Source organism: Corvus brachyrhynchos, unplaced genomic scaffold (genome assembly GCF_000691975.1).
Source record: "Corvus brachyrhynchos isolate BGI_N302 unplaced genomic scaffold, ASM69197v1 scaffold257, whole genome shotgun sequence".
NCBI classification, from domain to species: Eukaryota; Metazoa; Chordata; class Aves; order Passeriformes; family Corvidae; genus Corvus; species Corvus brachyrhynchos.
The window spans coordinates 206,959-226,805 of NW_008239119.1; the positions used below are offsets into that span (position 1 = coordinate 206,959).

The 19,847-nt window shown below is 46.1% G+C and overlaps 1 protein-coding gene across 35 annotated transcripts in view; it reads left to right on the forward strand.

Moving 5' to 3' along the window:
- The window catches only part of EPB41 (erythrocyte membrane protein band 4.1), an 86,326-nt gene that overhangs the window by 59,702 nt on the left and 6,777 nt on the right, over positions 1–19,847 (forward strand). For 7 of the 35 annotated variants that reach the window (XM_017739899.1, XM_017739898.1, XM_017739905.1 and 4 more), the window contains 6 exons: positions 59–103; positions 865–927; positions 3,872–4,051; positions 13,567–13,617; positions 16,452–16,913; positions 18,118–18,246. In XM_017739899.1, coding sequence (XP_017595388.1) covers positions 59–103; positions 865–927; positions 3,872–4,051; positions 13,567–13,617; positions 16,452–16,913; positions 18,118–18,246 — 930 coding nt within the window. Of the gene's footprint in view, positions 1–58; positions 104–864; positions 928–3,871; positions 4,052–5,976; positions 6,028–6,393; positions 12,146–13,566; positions 13,618–16,451; positions 16,914–18,117; positions 18,247–19,847 lie in introns of those variants that run through there. The other 28 variants (XM_017739902.1, XM_017739904.1, XM_017739914.1 and 25 more) reach the window with 16 other exon arrangements.

Genomic DNA, 19,847 nt, shown 5'->3' on the forward strand with positions numbered 1-19,847 from the left:
AAACGTAGTTAAAAGAACCAACACCTTTTTTTTTTTTTTTTTTATCACTGCCCAACAGCAGCAGCCTGCAGAAAAAGAGGAAGAGCTGATAAGAATGAGGAAGGTTAGCCATTTTACCCTTTCACTAGCCAAATTTGCCATGTCATTCATGCATCTGTAACCTGTTTAAAAAGACAATGCTCCAATTTCTTCATGGGCTTTAGGTTGGGGTGTTGATTTTCTTTAAACTAGCAAATACTTGATTTGGAAATTAATACCTTTTTGTCCCATAGACAATCTGATGGCTAAAATTATGCATGTTGAATGTTCAAAAGAAACACGCTTGGTTTGATTTATGAAATTTCTTCTCTGTAAGAAACTTAGTTAGAAACTAAATGTAGCCTGCATTGCAGGAAATGCAAAAAAAAAAACCATACCAGGAGAAAGCTTTTTTGGTATTGATTAAGTAATAGGGAAACATCCAAGATGGGAAAGTGGTTAAGGTGCAGTTGCTGTGCACTTCGGGACCTCGTGAAAATGCCGTCAGGCAGTGCAGCCTCAAACCCAAGGGTGGGCCTGCATCTCTCAGGAATGTGGTGTGGTGACTGTTCGAGGCTTCCACAGAAAACCAGGAATTGTCTCTTTGTGGCCAGAGCCAAGGCCCCCTGGGAGCTGTCTCTTTAAAGGACTCATTGCATCTCCCATTCTCCATGTGCCAGACCCCATTCCCAGCGGGAATTCCCACCCCACGCTGCCACAGCGCTGCACTTCCAACCTTAAGTTAACTTTTTAATTTGCCAATTTATCGATCCCGCAAGACCAACATTTTAATTTTTTGTGCTTTTTTTGTTTGTTTTGTTTTCCCCTTTTCTTTCATTTTCACAGAAGAGATCAAAGAGGCTAGATGGTGAAAACATTTATATCAGGCATAGCAATTTAATGTTGGAGGTTTGTATGAACTCAAAGCTTTTTTTGAGTTGCATTTGCTAAACCTTCTGCATCTGCGCTGAACTTCTTCCTCTTCTGCTGCTGCCTTTGTTTTTGCATGCTCTTGCATGAAAGACCTTTTGATTTGATTTGATTTGATTTTTTAATTGTGCTTCTGCATGGTGACAGTAAACATGATGATGTGCAGGCCTTCTTCCTTCTTCCTCTTCTGACTTTCATTCTCTCATACCTACCCAAAATACATGATTGGCAGTGCTCAGATCTGTTCTGGGATCCGCTGGCTGCTCAGGGGGTCATGGATTGTAATGGGGGGCTCACGGACCAGATTTTCACTGCTTGAAACAAATTATTTTCCTAGGGGAAAAGTCAGTCTGTGAAAATACAAAATTCAGGATGAGCTGCAGGTGAAATTGGAACAGATTGCCCAGAGCAGCTGTGGCTGCCCCATCCCTGGAGGTGTCCCAAGGCCAGGCTGGATGGGGTTTGGAGCACCTGGGATAGTGGAAGGTGTCCCTGCCCATGGCAGGGGGAGAATGGGATGGGCTTTAAGTTCCCTTCCAACCCAAACCATTCCAGGATTCCGTGAAATTGTCAACTCTGTGGTGTCCAGGCCACCACAATGTCCATGTTGCTTCAGGCAGGAGGGATCCTTTTGGATGCTGCAGTGGTGTTTACAGCTTTTCCATCCTCCTCCCAGCCCTTCCTGGCCTTGAACCGCCTCACCACCCCTGGGCCTCATCCTACCTCAGTCCCAGGTCCCTGTGGATCTGACAGAGAGGCTCAGTGGTCACCGGTGGCTCATCCTTCCACATTACAGCTCTTCCCTTTGGATTTGGGAGCCCTTTGCACTTGCTTTCACCCAAGCTCAGTCTCAGAACAGACCATGCCAATCATATATTTTATTTTTTTAATACACTCTGTTATGGCAGATGTTTTGTGGCTTCTGATACTCTGGTCCTGTGTAATGTGTTTCTACTCAAACTTGCAGCCACCAGCAGCTTATAGAGTTTCCCTGGTGGTATCTCTTGAAAGTGGAGTGTACTAACTGCATTCTCCTCATCAGAATGTTCAAAGTTTTGCAGCTTCTGTGTGGGTTTCTTTGGAGGGTTTTTTTTTTGTTTGGTTTTTTTTTTTTTTTCTACTACATAGAGCTTTGAGTCACAAGTGAAGGGTCTGCACATGATAGGCAGAGTTCGGCCACTGCCAGAGCGCTCTGAAGACCGTGCCTGTTGCTTTTTCACCCAACTCAAACAGCTCCAATTCCCCAACCCCAAAGAGAGCTTTGTCATTGCTTCTAACCCCCTTTTTCCTGTCAGTGCAATACTTGCCTCTGAGCCCTTTCCCTCCCCACTCCCCTTCCCACAGTTCTGTTGCAGGTGCTCCAGCCCTCCCCTACAACTGGGCTGACCCCCTTTACTCCCTTATTTTTTTAATCCATGCACTTGGCAGATCAGATATTTTCCTGGCAGACATCACCCTCCTGAAGCTGCCTGTTGTTTTTACTGAAAGCCTTTTAATGCTCCACGTGCTCCGGGTTCCTGCAGAAAGGGCAAAACAGGAGGAAAAGGGTGATGCTGAGCAAGCTGGTTCCTCAAGGTGCTCCCCAGACCCAGCTCCACGTAGCTCCTCGTGGCTTTGGCTCCTCTGCCAGCCCTCCCAGGCCCTGCTCCTGCACAGTGCTGGAAAGCCAAGGTGGTCCTTCTCTCTTCTCTGAGCCAGGAGCAGCTGTGGGGTTCTTGGATCAGCCAGGGATTTACCCCAGAGTCCACAGCAGACTCATTTCTGCTTTCTTCTCCTACCTAACAGGCGCCTGCCTTGTACTTTCATCTAGGATGGAAGCCAAAATTTGTTATTTTCCCCCCAGAACTGTGCCAAAAAGAGTAAATATTGTTAAAGAGGCATTTGGGGTCTAGCTCTGTGGAGGGAGGGTGTTGTGTTCTGGGTGAGCGGCAGGAATGAAGATCTTTGGGAAGGCCCCTCCTTTAGGGCTGCGTTTGCTGTCCCATCTTCTGAAATCGATGGGCTGAGTAACAACTAAAAGCACAAAAACAATGAAATTTCCCAGCGATGCTTTCACTGATCTTGATTTCCCCCTTTCTTGCTGCTTTTTGGCCCTGTCCAGAAAAGTTGTTGTTTGGCTTATGCAAAAGCTTTCTTTTCTACAACCTCTGGTTTGCATGCAAGGAAGAACTACTTTCAACAAGTTGACTTGCCTTGAAGTCTGTGTGTTTATTCTGTAAACTGGCATCAAAGAGTAAAAACGTGACCTTTTCCAGATGAAAAATTTTAGCAGGAGTTTCTTGATTGATCGAGCATAAAATAAATTTTCTGTTTGATTTTTTTTTCAAAAAAAATCATCTCATCTTCATTTCTGAAGTCTAAAACCTCCTATGGTAGCTCCTGGAGGAATGAGATGAGAGGGAGAAGAAAAATGCTAATGGGGATATTCTAGAAGGAAAGATAATTCCTGCTAGGATAAAAGAGAAACAGGTATGAAGAGAGTAAATAAAATTGGGAAAACATTTTCTTGATCATTAATTGTATTGATACCTGGAAATACTCAGGCTAGCAGAGGGAAAAGAAAGCAAACCCACACAGTTTAAAGATGTTAATTTAAATAACCCAAACAAACCTAGTCTGGCAACTTTAAAGAATCCCGTTTGGGGAAAATCCATGAGTTTCCAGCTCAGCTGTCATCTGGTTTGGTGTAGCTTGAGATGAACCAATGGCATCTCCCGCTCCTGGAGGAGACCCCGTTCCGTGATTGCTGTTTATCCCAGTTAATCCAAGAGGAGGAGAGAGGATGCTCCCTTTGTGTGTTTGCAGTGTGAGCACAGTTTGGGAAGTCGGCAGCAGCTCTGCTGAGCGCAGCTTTGCTAAGCACAGCTTAGGCAGTCCCAAGCCTCTCTGTGTCCCCTCACTTACCCTGTCCTTTTGCTGATAGGATCTAGATAAGACCCAGGAAGAAATAAAGAAGCACCATGCCAACATCAGTGAGTTGAAGAAGAACTTCATGGAGTCCGTCCCGGAGCCTCGGCCGAGTGAGTGGGACAAGCGTTTGTCCACTCACTCCCCTTTCCGAAGCCTCAACGTCAACGGGCAGATTCCCACGGGAGTGGATGGAGTGAGTACCTCGGCACAGGGTGTCCAAGGGGCGGCTTTGCAGTGTGGGGTTCAGCCTCAGCTCCCCTTAGCTTCTGCTTATTTTGAATTGTAACAGTTAGTAGTGACTTGTAACATGCAGAATGTTCTCTGAGAGAATCAAAGCTTTAGTCACAGTGTCATAAAAATCTGATTTTTTGGTAGAGAAGGATATAAGAATCCCTTAGCTGGCATTTGAAGTGTTGCTGTCAGTGTGATGCTAGAGAGCACTTCCCGTGGCTGATTTGGGGACTGGCTCATTCCTGGATCTCCCCAAAATGTGGAAAAATCCCTGGCAAGCCAGAAATCCAAAGACCTAAATTATTACTTCAGAGGTAATATTGCAGATAACCCAGTGGAGAAGCACTGGGTTATCTGCAATGGGATGGGCTGATTTTTCCAAATTCACTTTATTCTCCACTTAATCTGGTGTGTCATTGGGTTTAGACTTGCATTAGGAACTCCAGGTGGTGATCTGCTGTGGAGGCTTCGAGAAGACTCCTTGGGTGGCCACAGCAGGGCTGTTCAAACATGATAGGAATCTCCCTCCTTCCAGGAACTGTATGTTAGTAACCACATACACTCACAGTTTCTCAGCTAATTTCCTTAAAAAGGTAATTTTTCAAGGAAAAACCAGTCACCAACTGGTTTATTCTTGGCTAACAGACACCTCTGTGTCATATTGGTGATAACTGGCTCAGATTTGGAGCTTGTGAGTAAAACTGTAGTTAGTGCCTGTGGTAATCAGTCTTTTAAGTAGTAAATGCAATTTTTTATTGCAACAGAGAAATTGCATCCTGACTGCAAGTAGGGGCAATTGAAGACTCTCCTGGTTGAATGCCCAGTTTTTCCCTTTCTGTCCCACAGCCCTGCAGATGAACTAGTATTTAATCTTCAAACAAGGCAGATACTTATAATCAGGAAATAATCTTGCAGTGGATGGAGGGTTATTGGAACACATACAAGGGCTTTAACACCAAGTTTACTACAGGCTCCTCAAAGCTCGGAGTACAGCCAGGACAGCTAAAGGGCTTTTTTTGCCTGCTAGAAAAATGAGATCCCCAAAACGAACTTAGTCAGGGTTGGTTGTTAGAGAATCTCAGAATGGTTTGGGTTGGAAGGGAATTTAAAGCCACTCCCTGCCATGGGCAGGAACCCCTTCCTCTGTCCCAGGCTGCTCCAAGCCTTGTCCAACCTGGCCTTGGACACTTCCAGGGATCCAGGGGCAGCCACAGCTGCTCTGGGCAATCTATCATTGGGATTACCCTGTTTAACATACAGATGGACTTTGCCCTCTTGCTGAGCCTCAGCATAGATTCCCCAGGAGTGTGGGTGGCAGAGCTCTGTTCACAGTGCCACGTGGGTTTTGGGGTGTGGGTGGGATAGAGCAGAGGCTCTCAAGCTCCACAAATTCAGTTCAACAATGTTATTCTTGGTTTTTATGAAGAACTTCTTGCAAGGTGACCACACTGAGATCTTGGAGGGCTGCTGGTCACCGTAACTGGATGGTGTGGGCTTGTCCCACCTAAGGCTGCAGTGGGTCTGCAGCACTGCAAGAATTGGTGTCAGCCCAGGATTTGCATTTCTGGAAATTTCTTCTTAATCTGGTCCTCTTTGAAGTGATCTCACTTGGAGGTGGCCATGTCCTGCTATGAACTTCCAGAAATGCATCTTCCCCAGGCACTGACTGGGGAGAAAGTTTTCCCTCACCTGCATGTGTTGAAGGATCATAAATCAGATGGTAACTTAAGGATGGTAAATCATTGTGCAAAGCCATTGCTCCTGTTCATGGTGGTACCTTCACCCTGCCTTAGTGGCCAAAGGGTTTTTTGCCAGGGGCCACTTTCCTGCTATTCCTGTATGTTTTATTATGAGACAACTGAACCTTAACACGCTTTGTGTGTCCAGGTCAAGAAAGTCACTGTCCCATCTTCTGAGAGACAGGTTGGTGGGCTTGAGGTAAAGCTGCTGCTCTGATCTGTGCTTCTGAACCAGACTTGCTATTGCAATGGCACGGAGCAAAAACTCAACAGCAGCTGCTGGATAACATTTTTCTTTTGGCTACATGAAGTAGTTTCATAACTCACACCCAGAGGACTTTGGCACTGCTGCAGCTTTTGCAGCTTTCAGTTTTTGCTTATTTTGATGCATGGCTGGTTCGAAAAAGCTGCATGACCGATATAACCGTGTATTCGGAGACGAAAGCAATTCTGAAAATTTAACTGTTCCCTGTTCTTTTTATGTTGTCTTTCTTTCCGTTTTTTTTTTGTTGTTGTTTTAATGATCATGTTACTCTTGCATTTTATATTTTCTTTTGCTGCCCAGTCTCCCAGCTACTTTCTCCCGAATTCTCACCACTTAGGGGTGTGCAAAGAACCAGTCCCAAAATACCGCACTGACCAGCGGAGGTTGGCTCAGCTGAGGGAGCTTAGAGCCAAGTTTTTCCTCTCCTAAATACACTTGGGTTTGACCAGGGCTGGCAAACTAAAGGGATGCAGAGTTACGGAACAGCAACATTCCCACAATGTTTTCTTTCTTCAGCAGAAGTGCTGAAGCCCTTGCATGGTCCTGTGTGCTGATTTACTCATTCCGGGTTTTTATCATTCTTTAGACTCCAGAAACAAAAATGTTAAACATGGAGCAGAATTCCAGGAGTTTGCACTGTTCCTACTGCCATCCTGCCCGTTCCATGTGTGGGATTTCTAAGATTTACAGTTTTTCACTTGTTCCGGTAGAATTTTCAAACCAATCGAAATTTTGATACTCTGGTCAGAACTTTGGAAAACCATTTTGTTTCTGCTCTGCAGTCTGGCTGTTCCGTGGGATTTTCCAAACGCTGGGTGTTAAGGGCACTGTAGATTAGGAGGCTGTCAGAGACCACATTTTGTACTGCACCATTCCTGTTTCGAATGCCTCAAACCTTTTTCTCAACCATTCCAATTCCAAAACACTCTGGAAGATTTTGAGAATCCACTTTTCTGGGAGGGCAGGCACCAAACACCCATGATCCTGATGCAGATGTTGATGAGCTGTGCAGAGAGGACATGGTTCTGTAGCTCCAGGGCTGGTGTGACCCAGGTCACCAGTGGCTCTGCTCCCCAGGGCAGTTTATTTTATGCTGAGAAGAGCTGCCCTAACGCTTTGCACATCTCCAAGTGTCATTTTGGGCACTTTCCATCTGTCATTTTTGTTCATCTCTCTCTGTCTTTCTTGATCTTCTACCATGAAAGCAGACACGGGAACGGCCTCTGTTAGTACAGGATGAAGACAAACTAAAAAAGCAGGAGATACCTACTGAGACAGCCTTTCCCCGGCCAGCAAGTGAAGCAACTCTTCCAAAGGTTTCTATTGCAATCCCTGAAGAGCAGAAATCACTCAAAAAGTGTCAGCTGTACTCTAGCATTTTTCCTTCTCCACGTATTCCCTTTATGATGTCCTTTCTCCTGGTCCTAGCACTGACTGTTTGGTGGCTGCTCTTTCTCTGAGTGGCAACAGGGTCATGTTGAAACCTCAAGACCAAAGCTCCTGAATTTCTTGGCTCTAGTCTCTGCTGCAACTTCCTTGTCCTGGTCTTTGATCTCCGTAGTTCACTGTCCCAGGGAGGGACACCCTGTGACTGTCGTATTAATCCCACTGCATGTCCTTGTGTGGCTGTGATGGGACCTGGCAGGAGTGGTCATGGATTGCCAGGTCCGTTCTGAAATTTCCTATGGTGCAAAAGCAAATTCGGTGAACTGTGCTCCCAATTGCTGTGGGAGGCCAGATGGAGGGAGGAAATGATGGGAGGAGAGTTTGTTTTCCTGAGCTTCTGTAGACTTCCCATAGGAACTGCTGGAGAATTGCTTTTGAGCTTGTTGTTGTAAATGTAAGATGTTCACAACCTGAAGAACATTTGACACTGATCTAAAAGGGGCTTTGCAGGAATCTGCTGAATCACAGAATCCTGGAATGGTTTGGGGTTGGAAGGGACCTTAAAGATCATCTCGTTCCACCCCCTGCTATGGGCAGGGAACCTTCCACTAGACCAGGCTGCTCCAAGCCCCATCCAACCTGGCCTTGGACAATTCCAGGTATGGAGAGTCCACAGCCTCAGTGGGCAACAAGAGGTCGAATCTCTAGGGAAGAACATTGGAATCTAATCCATAACCACTCCGTTTCTAGGAAACTCAGATTGGCATTTAAATAAAAAGTGCTGATTCTCACTGCTGCTCTTGGTGATAACTTAGGGACAGGGTCAGCTTTTCATTTCCTAGTGGAGGAAGCCTTTGACAAAGTATCCCAGCTTCCCTCTCCATGCCTATTCTCACATCCAAGAAAATACATAGTGTTAAAGGAGAAAACCCATTGCAAGGAGATATTTATTGTAAACCTAGATTAATAATTTTTTGGGAGTCTGATGGTCTTGGGGCACTTGGGATGTGTTTTATTTGATTTGTGTGGAACTAACTGAGGCATGTTTGCTCAGGTCACAGGGATGGAGTTACCTGCTGTTTGAGCATTCCCTCTGTTGGCATGTTGGCTTGGCCACATGGGGACACCCTTCTAATGTTAAAATCCTTGATAGTTTTTGACTTCTTTGACCAAACCGTTGCATGCTGGTTGTTGTTTATTGCCTACAATGTAAATGTCTGGATGATGCTCCCATTTATCCGAGTTACCCTGGCTGAGCTGTGCAGGCTCCAGCCCAGCTGGCTGAGCAGAGCTGGTTTGTGAGCTGGAGGGAAGGTGGGACTTTGTGTCTGAGGGGTTTCTTTTCTGTAAATAGTAATGATGGGGCTGAGCTGAGCCCCCCATCTCCTTTCAGCACTAATCCATGCTCTCCTGTGTCCACTGGAGGATTGGGCTGGACACAGTCACTCTGAGAAGTGCCACCAGTGATAGCAGCTGCTCCAGCAGCATGGAAGAGAAAGGAGGAGGCCTTCATTACATGGACTAAAATGTGTGAATATATATAAATACTTGTATTTATAACCCTCTCTAGATCTGTATCCATGTGAACAGTGTTATTTACGAAGCTAGCAGATAACTTTGAAGGAATAAGGCAAACATGGCATGTGCTGTCTGGTCTGAGGGTCCATGGACTATCATGGACCACTCGAGCCACCTCTTGCTCTCTATGTACAGGTTGAGGCTCTGAATGCTGTCTCAGAAACTTAGGTTGCTAGTGAAACTGTTTGTTTTAATCCCACAGGAATCTTTCCAATTCCTCTTGTAACCTGCTCCGATTAGTTCACCAGTTTGTGCCTTTAGGACTTTGTTTTGTGCGGATGCTGATTTTTCATTGGAAAATACTCTTCCCTTTTTAATACACTGCCTTTAATACACAGTCTTCCTCCTTTGGCACTAGGAAGCGTAGAAGCCAGAGGGTTGTTGTCCAGGCATAGTCTGGTGTGAAGGAGAGTGTCGGCAGGCTGTGTCCCTTGGAGCATCCGTTGGAATGCACTTGGACTCCAGCGGATTTGGTGTGGAGTTTAGGAAGACAAAGGTGGGCCTTGGAGAAGAGAGCTGGGGAAGGATGCTGGGGTGTCATGTGCTGTGCAGAAAATGCAGGATGGAAGAAGTCAGAGGATGCTTCTGGCTGGCATTCCCTGCCTGCATCTCCTTCCCAAGATGGTAACAGTTGTGATGAAGAACAGGGATTGTTTGTTCTCCCCAGCATGGTGTGGAGAGGGAAGACACAGGAATTGTTTGGATCTCTCTCTGTCCATTTTCTGTTTGTATTTCCTGGAGAAAAGCAGGTTGAACACACAGGTGCTTCCATCCCAAAGCCGTTGCTCAGGGTCACTGCTTGGGATGCTCAGCACTGCTGAGTTTACTGCATTTCTGATCTAGTGACAAGAACTTGGAAGCCACACTGGTGGCTTTGGCAAAGTCATGGTTTCTGTAGCTCTGTCACCCATTTCCAAAAGACCTGAAGTCTAAAACTCTTTGCCCAGAGCAACCTTAGACCAGAGTGCTCAGGGTGTCTCATCCCAGCAGGGTAACAGGCTCTGTCACCTCAACTCAATGCTGTAACTCTTCAATTCAAATGGTCTCTTTCTCTCTTTTTTAATCTTGAGATAAGGCTGGTTGTCATCAGCAAAAGCCTTGGAAACTTTACACTCTGAGAACACTCAGGAACATTTTTGGGATTTATATACCAATTATCACTGCAGAGTATAAAGAAATTGAACAAATGCTTTCTATTTCCCTGGCAATTTAGAGGCCAGTTATCTGTATTTATCCAGGTAGATATGATCCCTCCTGACAGAGGAAACCTGTAACTTACCAGGAACAGAAACCTCATCTGTCCAACACCCCAGGGATGTGCCCTTTGGGCTATAGCCCCTTTCCCAGTCGCTCCTCTGCATTTTTTTTCCTGTTTACTTGTAATGCAAAGGGAGTGACAGTCCATGGCAATCCACGTAAGGTCTCATTCCTGCGCATTCTGTATCCCGTTTGTGCACATTCCATATCTCTTACACCTCAGTGCTGTGGTTTCCCCCCTTTCCCACGATGTCAGCACAGGATGCAGCACTGAGAGGAGTATTTTATGAGTCCTGCTGTCATCCCTGTGCACAGGGAGAGCTGACTGGCTCTAGTGCTGTTTAAGGACTGAGATTTCAGGGGATCTGTAAGGGAACCAAGACATGTACTTTGTTCCTATTTTGCTCAGGAACAAACTTGCTGGGACCACCAGCAGCTCCTGGCCGCCTGCCCCGACACTGGCACCCATTAACACAGGGGTTCGCACACCCTGTTTGGCCTGGCTGGTGCAGTGCCAGGCTGTGAGTGATGGAGAGCTGAGTTATCCCTCCTGCAATGGCATTCTGGTGACTGGCATGCTGGTGACGTAGGTAGGGTAAGTCTGCCAGTGGTTTTGCCCAGTGTTTCGTGGTGTGGTCACTCAGCTCTTTGGTGCTCATGTGTAGGATCCCACTGGGAGCTGTTGGGGGTTTGGTGCTTCCCATCGCAATATTGGCAGTTCGCTCCACACTCACTTCCTGAATCTCCTTACCTAGATTCCAGCTCTTCTGAGCACCACCTAAAACACACAGTTTCTTGTGCTTTCTTGCTTTAGGAAAAGGTGGACACCAGTATATTGAAGCAGCACATGTGGCAGAGCCAATAGCTTGGAACTCGGATTCAGCTCCCAGGCTGCGCTGGGTGTGGGGCTCTGTGTGTGCTGATACTCGAGGTGTTCATCGCTGTAAAACAACATCCCTTTTTCAACTGCTAAAAGGGACCAGATAAATGAAGGTGTTGGCTGCATCTCTTCCCATGTCCTGCCTCACTCGAGGAGTGATAGAAGGTGAGCTGAGGACTCTCCATGGGCAGCTCAGTCAGGGCACAGTGTTCAGCCAAGACCAGCTCCCCTCCCTTGTGGTTTGTCCAGTAACTAATGATGACCCTAAAGGGTAGGCATTCCATATCTCCCTCCTATCCTGAAATAATCAGGAGAGGTGGATTACCTCAGCACCAAGGGAAGTAGTTTGTGTTTGGAGTAATGAGGCTTTGCTGTACCACAGGCTCCTGGGAAGGTTGTCATAGAATCATGAAATATCCTGAGTTGGAAGGGACCCACAAGGATCATCAAGTTCAGATCCTAATGGTTATGGGCAAAGTGTCTTTCACTTCACATCAGTGTCAGTAATTTGTCACTCTGAGAATTGTTCCCCTGGTTTATTGGGTTTTCTTTCTTTCCTCATCATGAGTTGATGTTGCCTGTTCTGGCCTACAGAAAGAGGGAAGAAGCTTTCTGGATAAATTCAGCCCAAAAAAGGGTTATGGATTCATGCAAAAAACTTCTTGGTCGGTACTTATTAGTGGGTGACCTGGCAGAGGTGGTTCCTCTTGTGTCTGTTTGCATCTGTTGTGGTTTGTGAGGCTGGAGGGAAGGACTGGCTGTGGTTTGGGCCCCTTTGGGATCTTTTAGCAATGGTAGACAGTCCTGTTGGATCAGTCTGTGGGGACTAGAAACACTTTCTTTTTTACCTAAAATGCTCTCTTTTGGAACACTATTTTGGTTTTGTATTTTTTCTCAGATTTTTCTTTGTAAATATGTACATTTATCATTAATAAATGCTATTGCAAATCAGATCTTTCTTTCTACTGCTTATTAACCAAGAAAGCTATATATGACCTGTGTTAATGACTTCCTTGCACTAACCCTCAGTATTCCTTTCTCAAAGCAGGAGCCATCAGACCCTGGGTCACTGCTGGTGGTATTCAGGGTGCTGGGTCTGCTGGACACTCTTGGGTGTGGGTTTGGTGCTCCTGGGAGAGGGAGCACACAAGGCTGCAGCTCTAAGCTCTCAAACTGACCAGAATAATTCAATTGAGGATTAAATCTAGCTTGGTTTAAGACAGGCTTTGTTTGCAGGAGCCCTCTACCAAATGCTTAATGTCACTCTTAACACCTTCTCCCTCTTCGCTTTGGAGACTGAAGTGTAGGAAAAATCAATTACAGAAAGTTGTTCTGAGAGTAGAAGTGGCAGGTCCTGCACAGCTCAGCTACAAGAGCCTCTGTCCTACCTGGTGTATTAATCTGGGGACAAAATGCTCCTTTTGGTTTTGTAAGTGGAGAAACCACATTCCTAATGAACCACTGCTCCTCAGCTCAGTGGTACGACACAAGCTTCTGGTGGGTTTTGGCTGGTTGAAGCTCAGGTTGTGTTTTGAGGCTGTGTCAAGAGTCAGTTTTAACTCCCAAGTTTTGTGAGATTATTTACTTTTGGATAAACCATTTGGCTCATTCTGTGCTGTCACGATTGATCTCAGGAAGGCAGATCTGGCTGCTCATGCTGCTGGTCCCTGAGATGAGCCTGGCACCAAGGCAGAGCTGTAACTTCATTTATGGAATGAGGGAAGTGGAATGAGCAGCACAAAATTGTTGGCGTTTATAAACCCTGATTTTATCTCCTCACCTGCTGCTGCTGCACTAAAGCAGCTCTTGCAGTGCCACTACTTTGTGCTCTGCAGAGGGATTTTGGAATAAAAAGCCCTTTGTGTGAGAGTACCTGTCCCACAAAAGGGATGGGAAGGGGACCAGTGGGAGTGGGCAGAGGAACCATATTGCCCAACAACTTTATTTTGATGATTTAAGTTTTGATCTTGATGTTGTTTCATGTTCCCAAGTCAATGATGCAATGATTAGAGGTGGTTGCTGTGTGTTGTGTAATACATTGGATTCTTGTTCATGACATAATTTAATCTTTTGAAGCTTTGAGCACACTGTATTTTCTAGCATTACTTTTAATTTTGGTCAAAATCTCTTTTATCCTTCTGTCATCTGAGTAGGCTGGTCAGGATGTTGTGATCAGATCAATGGCAATGAAAAAATCCATTGAAAACCATAAATCCATATGTGATGTCCATTCTTTTCAATGCCAGGGTATGTTGAACAGCTTCTAAACTTTTTTAATTTCTACCTTAAGGCAAAGCAGTTCTGTAAGGCAATGGTGGGTACTGTAAAATAAGGATCTCTTGTTTTCTGCTTTATAATACTTTTTACCCAAGTGCTTTGCCAGCTGTGAGATTGAGCATCAGTTGATCTGGGAGCGCTCTCTGGTGAGTGTGGTTTGCTGCAAAAGCAACATCGTTTCCTTTTGCATCCCTAGTCAGTCACTCCGAGCCTGTGAGCTTCTGTGGATCCTTGTTTGGGGATAACCTAATAACAGTGTCAACAATTCCATGGTCATGCTGGAAAAGAACAGGGCTGGGCGATATTAACCAGCTGGGATTCCTGGCATTTCATGTGGTGGTTGTAGGGAGTTATTGTGCGCTATAACTTCATGGGTTTAGCAATTTTTCTTAAATAGTAAGTGGCAATTGACATCATTTTAGCACTCCTTAAGTTTTCTGCAGGATAGTGGTCTGATTTGGGGTGGGAATAATGGAGTATTCAACAGAGAGAGGCAGCAGCATGAAAAAAACATCCACTCTGACAGCACAGGGCGGCTGGATCACACAAATAGATCCTGATCCAAAACAGCAGGGTCTTGAAAAAAGGCAGGCAAACCAATTTATACAAAAGCACTTTGCAAGAAAAATAAATCCTTTTGGCCAAACATGCAATTAAGCCTGTTATTAATTTATCCCCAGTCTGAATTATTGTGTATCACTTTACATTGCAATGCTTCAGCTGTATCTTCAGGGGCACAAAGATTTGTATTTTGAGGGTGGTGCTTTAGTTGCATTCATGTCTGGGTCAGTTTGTTTCTTCTGGGGCATTGCATCCTGTCCTGTATTTAATTTAGTCTGTGTTCAGCTGCTTCATGCTTGCCTTAGGCCTTGCTGGTTTGGGGCTGTGTCCCTGGAAATGAGTAGCTGGGCAGTCCAGGCACCTCTCAGGTTTCCTGGGTCTCAAGGTGAGCTTGGAACTCTGCAAATCTGAGCTCTAAACATAGGGATGCTTTGGCATTTGCAATTTAAAACAAATCTTGATAAGATCAGAATTTGTAACACATGCTGAAATTCCTATGAGAGAGTTTTACATAGATAATTTTATCTAGAAACAAATACCTTACCATTAGTTTATCTTCTTATGAGTGGAATAGGAAGGCAAGGCAAAAAGTGCTTCTGATCAGTTGATCTTATCAGGATTTCATTCTGTCGTTCCAGCTTGCATGTTTGCTGCTGCACTTGGCTCTACTGGTGACCACTATACTCACGGCACAGGCTCTCTTCCAGCTCTCCCTTCATTTATGCATCTTTCATACAAGATGCTTCCAAAATGCAAATTATTTTCCCGGTCTGTGAAAGGGAACTGGGAGGTTGTTTTGACTGTATACAGATTTTTGCCTCATAAATACATCAGTGTTTGTGTAGCTGCTTAATCTGCTTCGTTTTATCTGTGATTCTTCTCTTGGCTCAGTAGAGTCCCAGCTCTTATGTAAGGAAATCTCACTCCTAAGGCATGTTCCGTTAAACCCCAGAAGATGAGCTGTGTCTTCTCAAGGTCCCATGAGTAATTTGCAAGGTTTAGCATCTATAATTAAGGGAAGATGATATTGACAGTATGTAAATTCAGGTTTTAAACCAACAAGAAGACATGGCTGTATACAGCTGATAACCCCATTCATGTTCTGATTTGTGGAATATTGCAATGTAGAGTCTTGTGTTAGGAAATGAGGGTGGGATCTGGAAATTATATAGTAGAATATCCTGAGTGGGAAGGGACCCACAGGGATCATCCAGTCCAGCCCCAGGCCCTGCACAGACACCCCAAATCCCACCCTGGGCATCCCTGGCAGCACTGCCCAAACGCTCCTGGAGCTCTGGCAGCCTCGGGGCCGTGCCCATTCCCTGGGGAGCCTGGGCAGTGCCCAGCAGCCTCTGGGGGAAGAACCTTTCCCTGCTCTCCAGCCTGAGCCTGCCCTGTCCCAGCTCCAGGCATTCCCTGGCTCCTGTCCCAGGGAGCAGAGATCGGAGTGGCCCCTCAGGAGAAATCTGCAAACTGCCTTGAGGTCTTCCCTTAAATATTCCTTTGGAGGAGCACATGTGGAAGTGGGTTTGGATCAGAAATAACCTTTCCCTGTGAGCAGTCTGACCTGCCCATCTCAGTGCTGCTTGCTCTCCCTCCACTCCTATTAAATGCATTTTGCTAAGCAATATCCCAACAGCTTAACAAAAGCACAAGAGGCTGGAAATTCTAATGGATAGAAATCTTACAGCTAAATCTGTCTGTAACATAAAGAAGCAGAGAACTGAAAAATACCCATGAGAAATGGAGGAAGAGCCATTTCTTGAAATGATACTAAAAAGGTGTCTGTTTGTTCTTGCATAAAGTGGCTCCTGCTCTTACCCTACCATTGAGCTGTGCCATTAAAGGAGGTCAGTCAAAGTGAAAGCCTCTGGTCTATAAAATATGAATTACACCAAATAACCCACAGGCTTCAGACCCCACATTTCAAGCACAAATTACAGTTTTTTAATTGCCATGGGATTCTTGTTAGAAGGTGAGGCAACAGTTTCAAGGAGTTAAAAGCAGACTCAGGGGATGGTTTTGGATTAGTGATGGGTTTTGCTGCCTGTGGAAGTTTTGGATGTGCACCAGTCCCCACTTGATACACTGAAATTATTCCTAACTGAGCAAAAAGCGCTTAGTGGTGGCTCTTCCTCTAGGTGCAGAGAGTTGTTTTCATATTAATTCCTTAATACTTAGGAGAATGGATTGCTAGTGTACCAGGAAGGCTGTGTCAGTAAAGCACTGGGTACAACACACATAGCACAGAGGTTTTCCGGTGTCCAGCCCCACTGTTGCATGTGTTACTGAAGATGTGATATATGATAAGAACCTGATGTTTTGCCTTGATGCCTTCTGACCTCGTGCTCTCCCTAACTCCCTGCTCTCTTTCTCTCTCTCTCTCCCTGGCCTTTTTTGTGTATCCGTTTCTTTTTAGAAAATGAGTGACTTTCTCTCCCAAGAGGATGTGGCTGCAGTGCCAGAATGGAGCAGTTTTAACACTGGCTTTGCATGGCAGGGCTCAAAGCAGTCAGTAGTTTTTAGTGAGACTCCAGTGCCCTCACAGCCTTCTCCCAGCTGGCATTTTGGTGCTTCCTCCCTAAGCAGCGAGGAGGAGAAAGAGGAGGAGGAGCAGGAGGAGGCGGTTACCAGCCTCTCTGCCAGCGAGGAGGACCTGACATGTGAAAAGGGGGTTTGTGTGGATGTGGAGAAGGACTCGGAGCTCTCTGAGCCAGAGCCTCCCCCAAGCCCTGCCGCACTTCCCTGGCAGCCCTGGGGAGGAGAGGAGAAGGAGGTGGCAGAGGATGGTGAAGACAGCTTTGCCTTTAGAAAGCCACGTGGCGAGTGTCCCAACCCAGATGCTCCTAACGGGCTGCCAGAGCTCATTCGCTGCTTCCAGGTAGTGAGCCCAGCTCCTGCACCCCTCTCCCTGGCTGCCTTTGGAGTGGGAACCCAAACACTGCAGCAAGCAGATGCCACAGACCCGCAGAGGAGTTGGGTTTGCTTGGCTTGGACTCATGCTTGGAGCTAACGAGCTGGTGCATCTCCTGCAGTCAGTGCAATATGCCCCTCTCAATTTATCTTTGAATTATATATGAGCCACCGTCAATTTGTCTTTGCATTAAATATGAGTCCCTCTCAATTTATCTTTGCATGAAATACAATCGCCACGGTGCAATGCCCTTTGCTCTTCTTGGATTGAAGCATCCTGTGGCATTCCCACAAAAAGGCAATATTTAGGCTCAAAAAGCATGTAATTTTAGCTCCTTAAGGATTTTGCTGGCACAGGCTGGACTGGCAGCTGTCCCTCAGCACAGCAGAACAAATTTGAGGTGCTGTCCAGCGTGTTTTGATGCCCCCGTTGTGCTCCCCTCTATGGGAGGGATTTTTGCCTGCTCCAGTGTTGATGTTGCCTTTGGTTCAGTAGATGCCCATTTCCCCCCTAATGATCACAGTGGCATCTGGCCGGGCTGGGGATGGTGGCAGAAATCGAGCCCTCTGGGGAAGCACTGGCTCTGAACTAACTCTGTCTTCTTCTGGATAATCATCAGGTGATGGAACAACTGATTTCTCCCCACCCTTATTTTTCTTTCTGTTTTATCTGACATTGATTTAATAAAAGTTAAAGATCTGATGAGGATTTTTAATAACACAGTGTTGCTCTTGAGGTCAGGATAAAGCTGCTCAGCTGTGATCAAGTCTTTCTGTGCCCAGGGTTGGTGTTAATCCTGACATTGGTATCAACAGATGAGGGTCATCTTTTCCTGGCAGCTGGCATTGAGCTTCTGGTAATTAGAAAGTTAAGAATCAGTGGAGACAGCGTCTGTGGTGTTGTGACACACCCAATAAACCCTTAATGCCTGGTTTGGGCTGACCAGAGTCCACGGTGTGGGGAAGGGCTGGAGGATTTTGCTGCCTGTCTAATCCTCACGCCTGATCTCTGCCCTCGGAGCAGTGTGTCGTTGCAGAGACTTAAACCCAAAGATTTCCAGGCTGACCTTGGTTCTCACAGTGCTTTTATCAGATCAGTGTCAGAACAGCCCAGTCAGGATGTGGAGATGGGAACTGGGTGTTTACAAGATGTTTTTAACCCTGTCTCACAGCCCCCGCTAGTGAAGACACAGACTGTCACCATCTCTGATGTGTCCAGCGCCGTCAAAAGCGAAATTCCCACAAAAGAAGTCCCCATTGTCCATACAGAGACAAAGACCATCACCTACGAAGCTGCACAGGTAAGGTGTGTTCTGATAAATTTCCCAGGGGCTTAATTAAACTCAAGTAAACGTTTTGTTTCCAAGTCCTCAGGATGAGACAGCAGCACCTGCCTTTTTCCGCATGTCTGAGTGCAGCAGACGCATTAACTGATGCTGTGGACACTATTTCCAGGTGCATCTGGTATTTTTAGAGGAGCAGTGGTTTTGCTATCCCTGAAGAGTAATTATTTTTTCAAGATGTGCTTGCAAACAGAATTTATTTTCAGCCACTGGTGGCTTCAGGAATTGAATTTGTCTGTACAAAGTTAACATGAGTTGGCCTTTTTTCTGCAAGAGATGCCTTGTTTTCCCAGCTACCCTGAAGAGGCTGTTTGTGCCTCTTCAGAACTTGGTTTATAAATTATTTGGTCATCCTTAGGTTTCAACATTGAAATGGTTGTTAAACACCAAATGTTTTGTATAAAATGCAACTTGAGTGGGTGTGTGGTGATCAGTAAAGTAAAAATGTTAGTGGAGCAATATCAGGATATTCCGGTATGGATTCATTGCCAAGGTTAAAATTATCCTCGATCTAAAACAGGTTTTAATCACAAAATCACAGGATGGTTTGGGATGGAAGAAACCTAAGAGTTCACCCAGTTCCAGCCCCCTGCTGTGGGCAGGGACACCTTTCTCTAGACCAGATTGCTCCAAGCCCTGTCCAACCTTGGACACTTCGAGGGATGGAGCAGCCACAGCTGCTCTGGGCAACCTGTGCCAGGGCCTCACCACCCTCAGAGAGAAGGATTCCTCCCCAATATCCCGTCCATCCCTGCCCTCTGGCAGTGGGAAGCCATTCCGTGTGACCTGGCCCCCCGTCCCTTGTCCCCAGTCGCTCTCCAGCTCTCCTGGAGCCTCTTTAGGCCCTGGAAGGGCTCTAAGGTCTCCCAGACCCTTCTCCGGGCTGAACACCCCCATCTCTCTCAGCCTTTATTTATGTATTTGAGATTTTGGAGCCTGTGTCAGCTTGGCTTTGCCATCACTGTGGTTGTCAGCAGCAACCCGTGCTCTGCTGTTGCAGTGAAGTGACTGTGGGATGTTGTTATGGATGCAGGAATCTCATGATTGTGTAATTTGGGACTCCTAAGGAATCCTGTGGCTGCTCAGCATCCTCCCAACTGCAGGATCAGAGAGATGGTTCAGACAGTGGTGGTGAGCATTGCCCTGGCTTTCAGCGAGCAGGTGAATAGAGCAGTTTTGCTCTAACTGGGAAATGGAAAGGAAAGGTCATCTACAGGGCTGGGATCAGTGGGCTGTGCATGCATGGTGTGATGTGCCATGAGATCTCTTCTAGTCTGTGGAAAATGGTCCCACCTTGTGGTAATTCCAGATATTGTCCCAGTGCTGAGCGAGCACGCTGCCCAGTGGGCACATGGAAAGCACGGCCAGGATGAGCTGGCCAGGATGACTTAGTTTGGGATTTTTGGCAGACCTTGAGCAGTCGAGTCATGCAGGGTGAGAACCAAGAACCAGCTCTAAAAGTTACTCCTGTTTCAGCAAATGTCTGGATGTTCTCTGCTTCTGCAGAGCATAAAGTGAGGGATGTGCAAGGTGTAGTCAGGAGGGAGGGAGGGTGACAA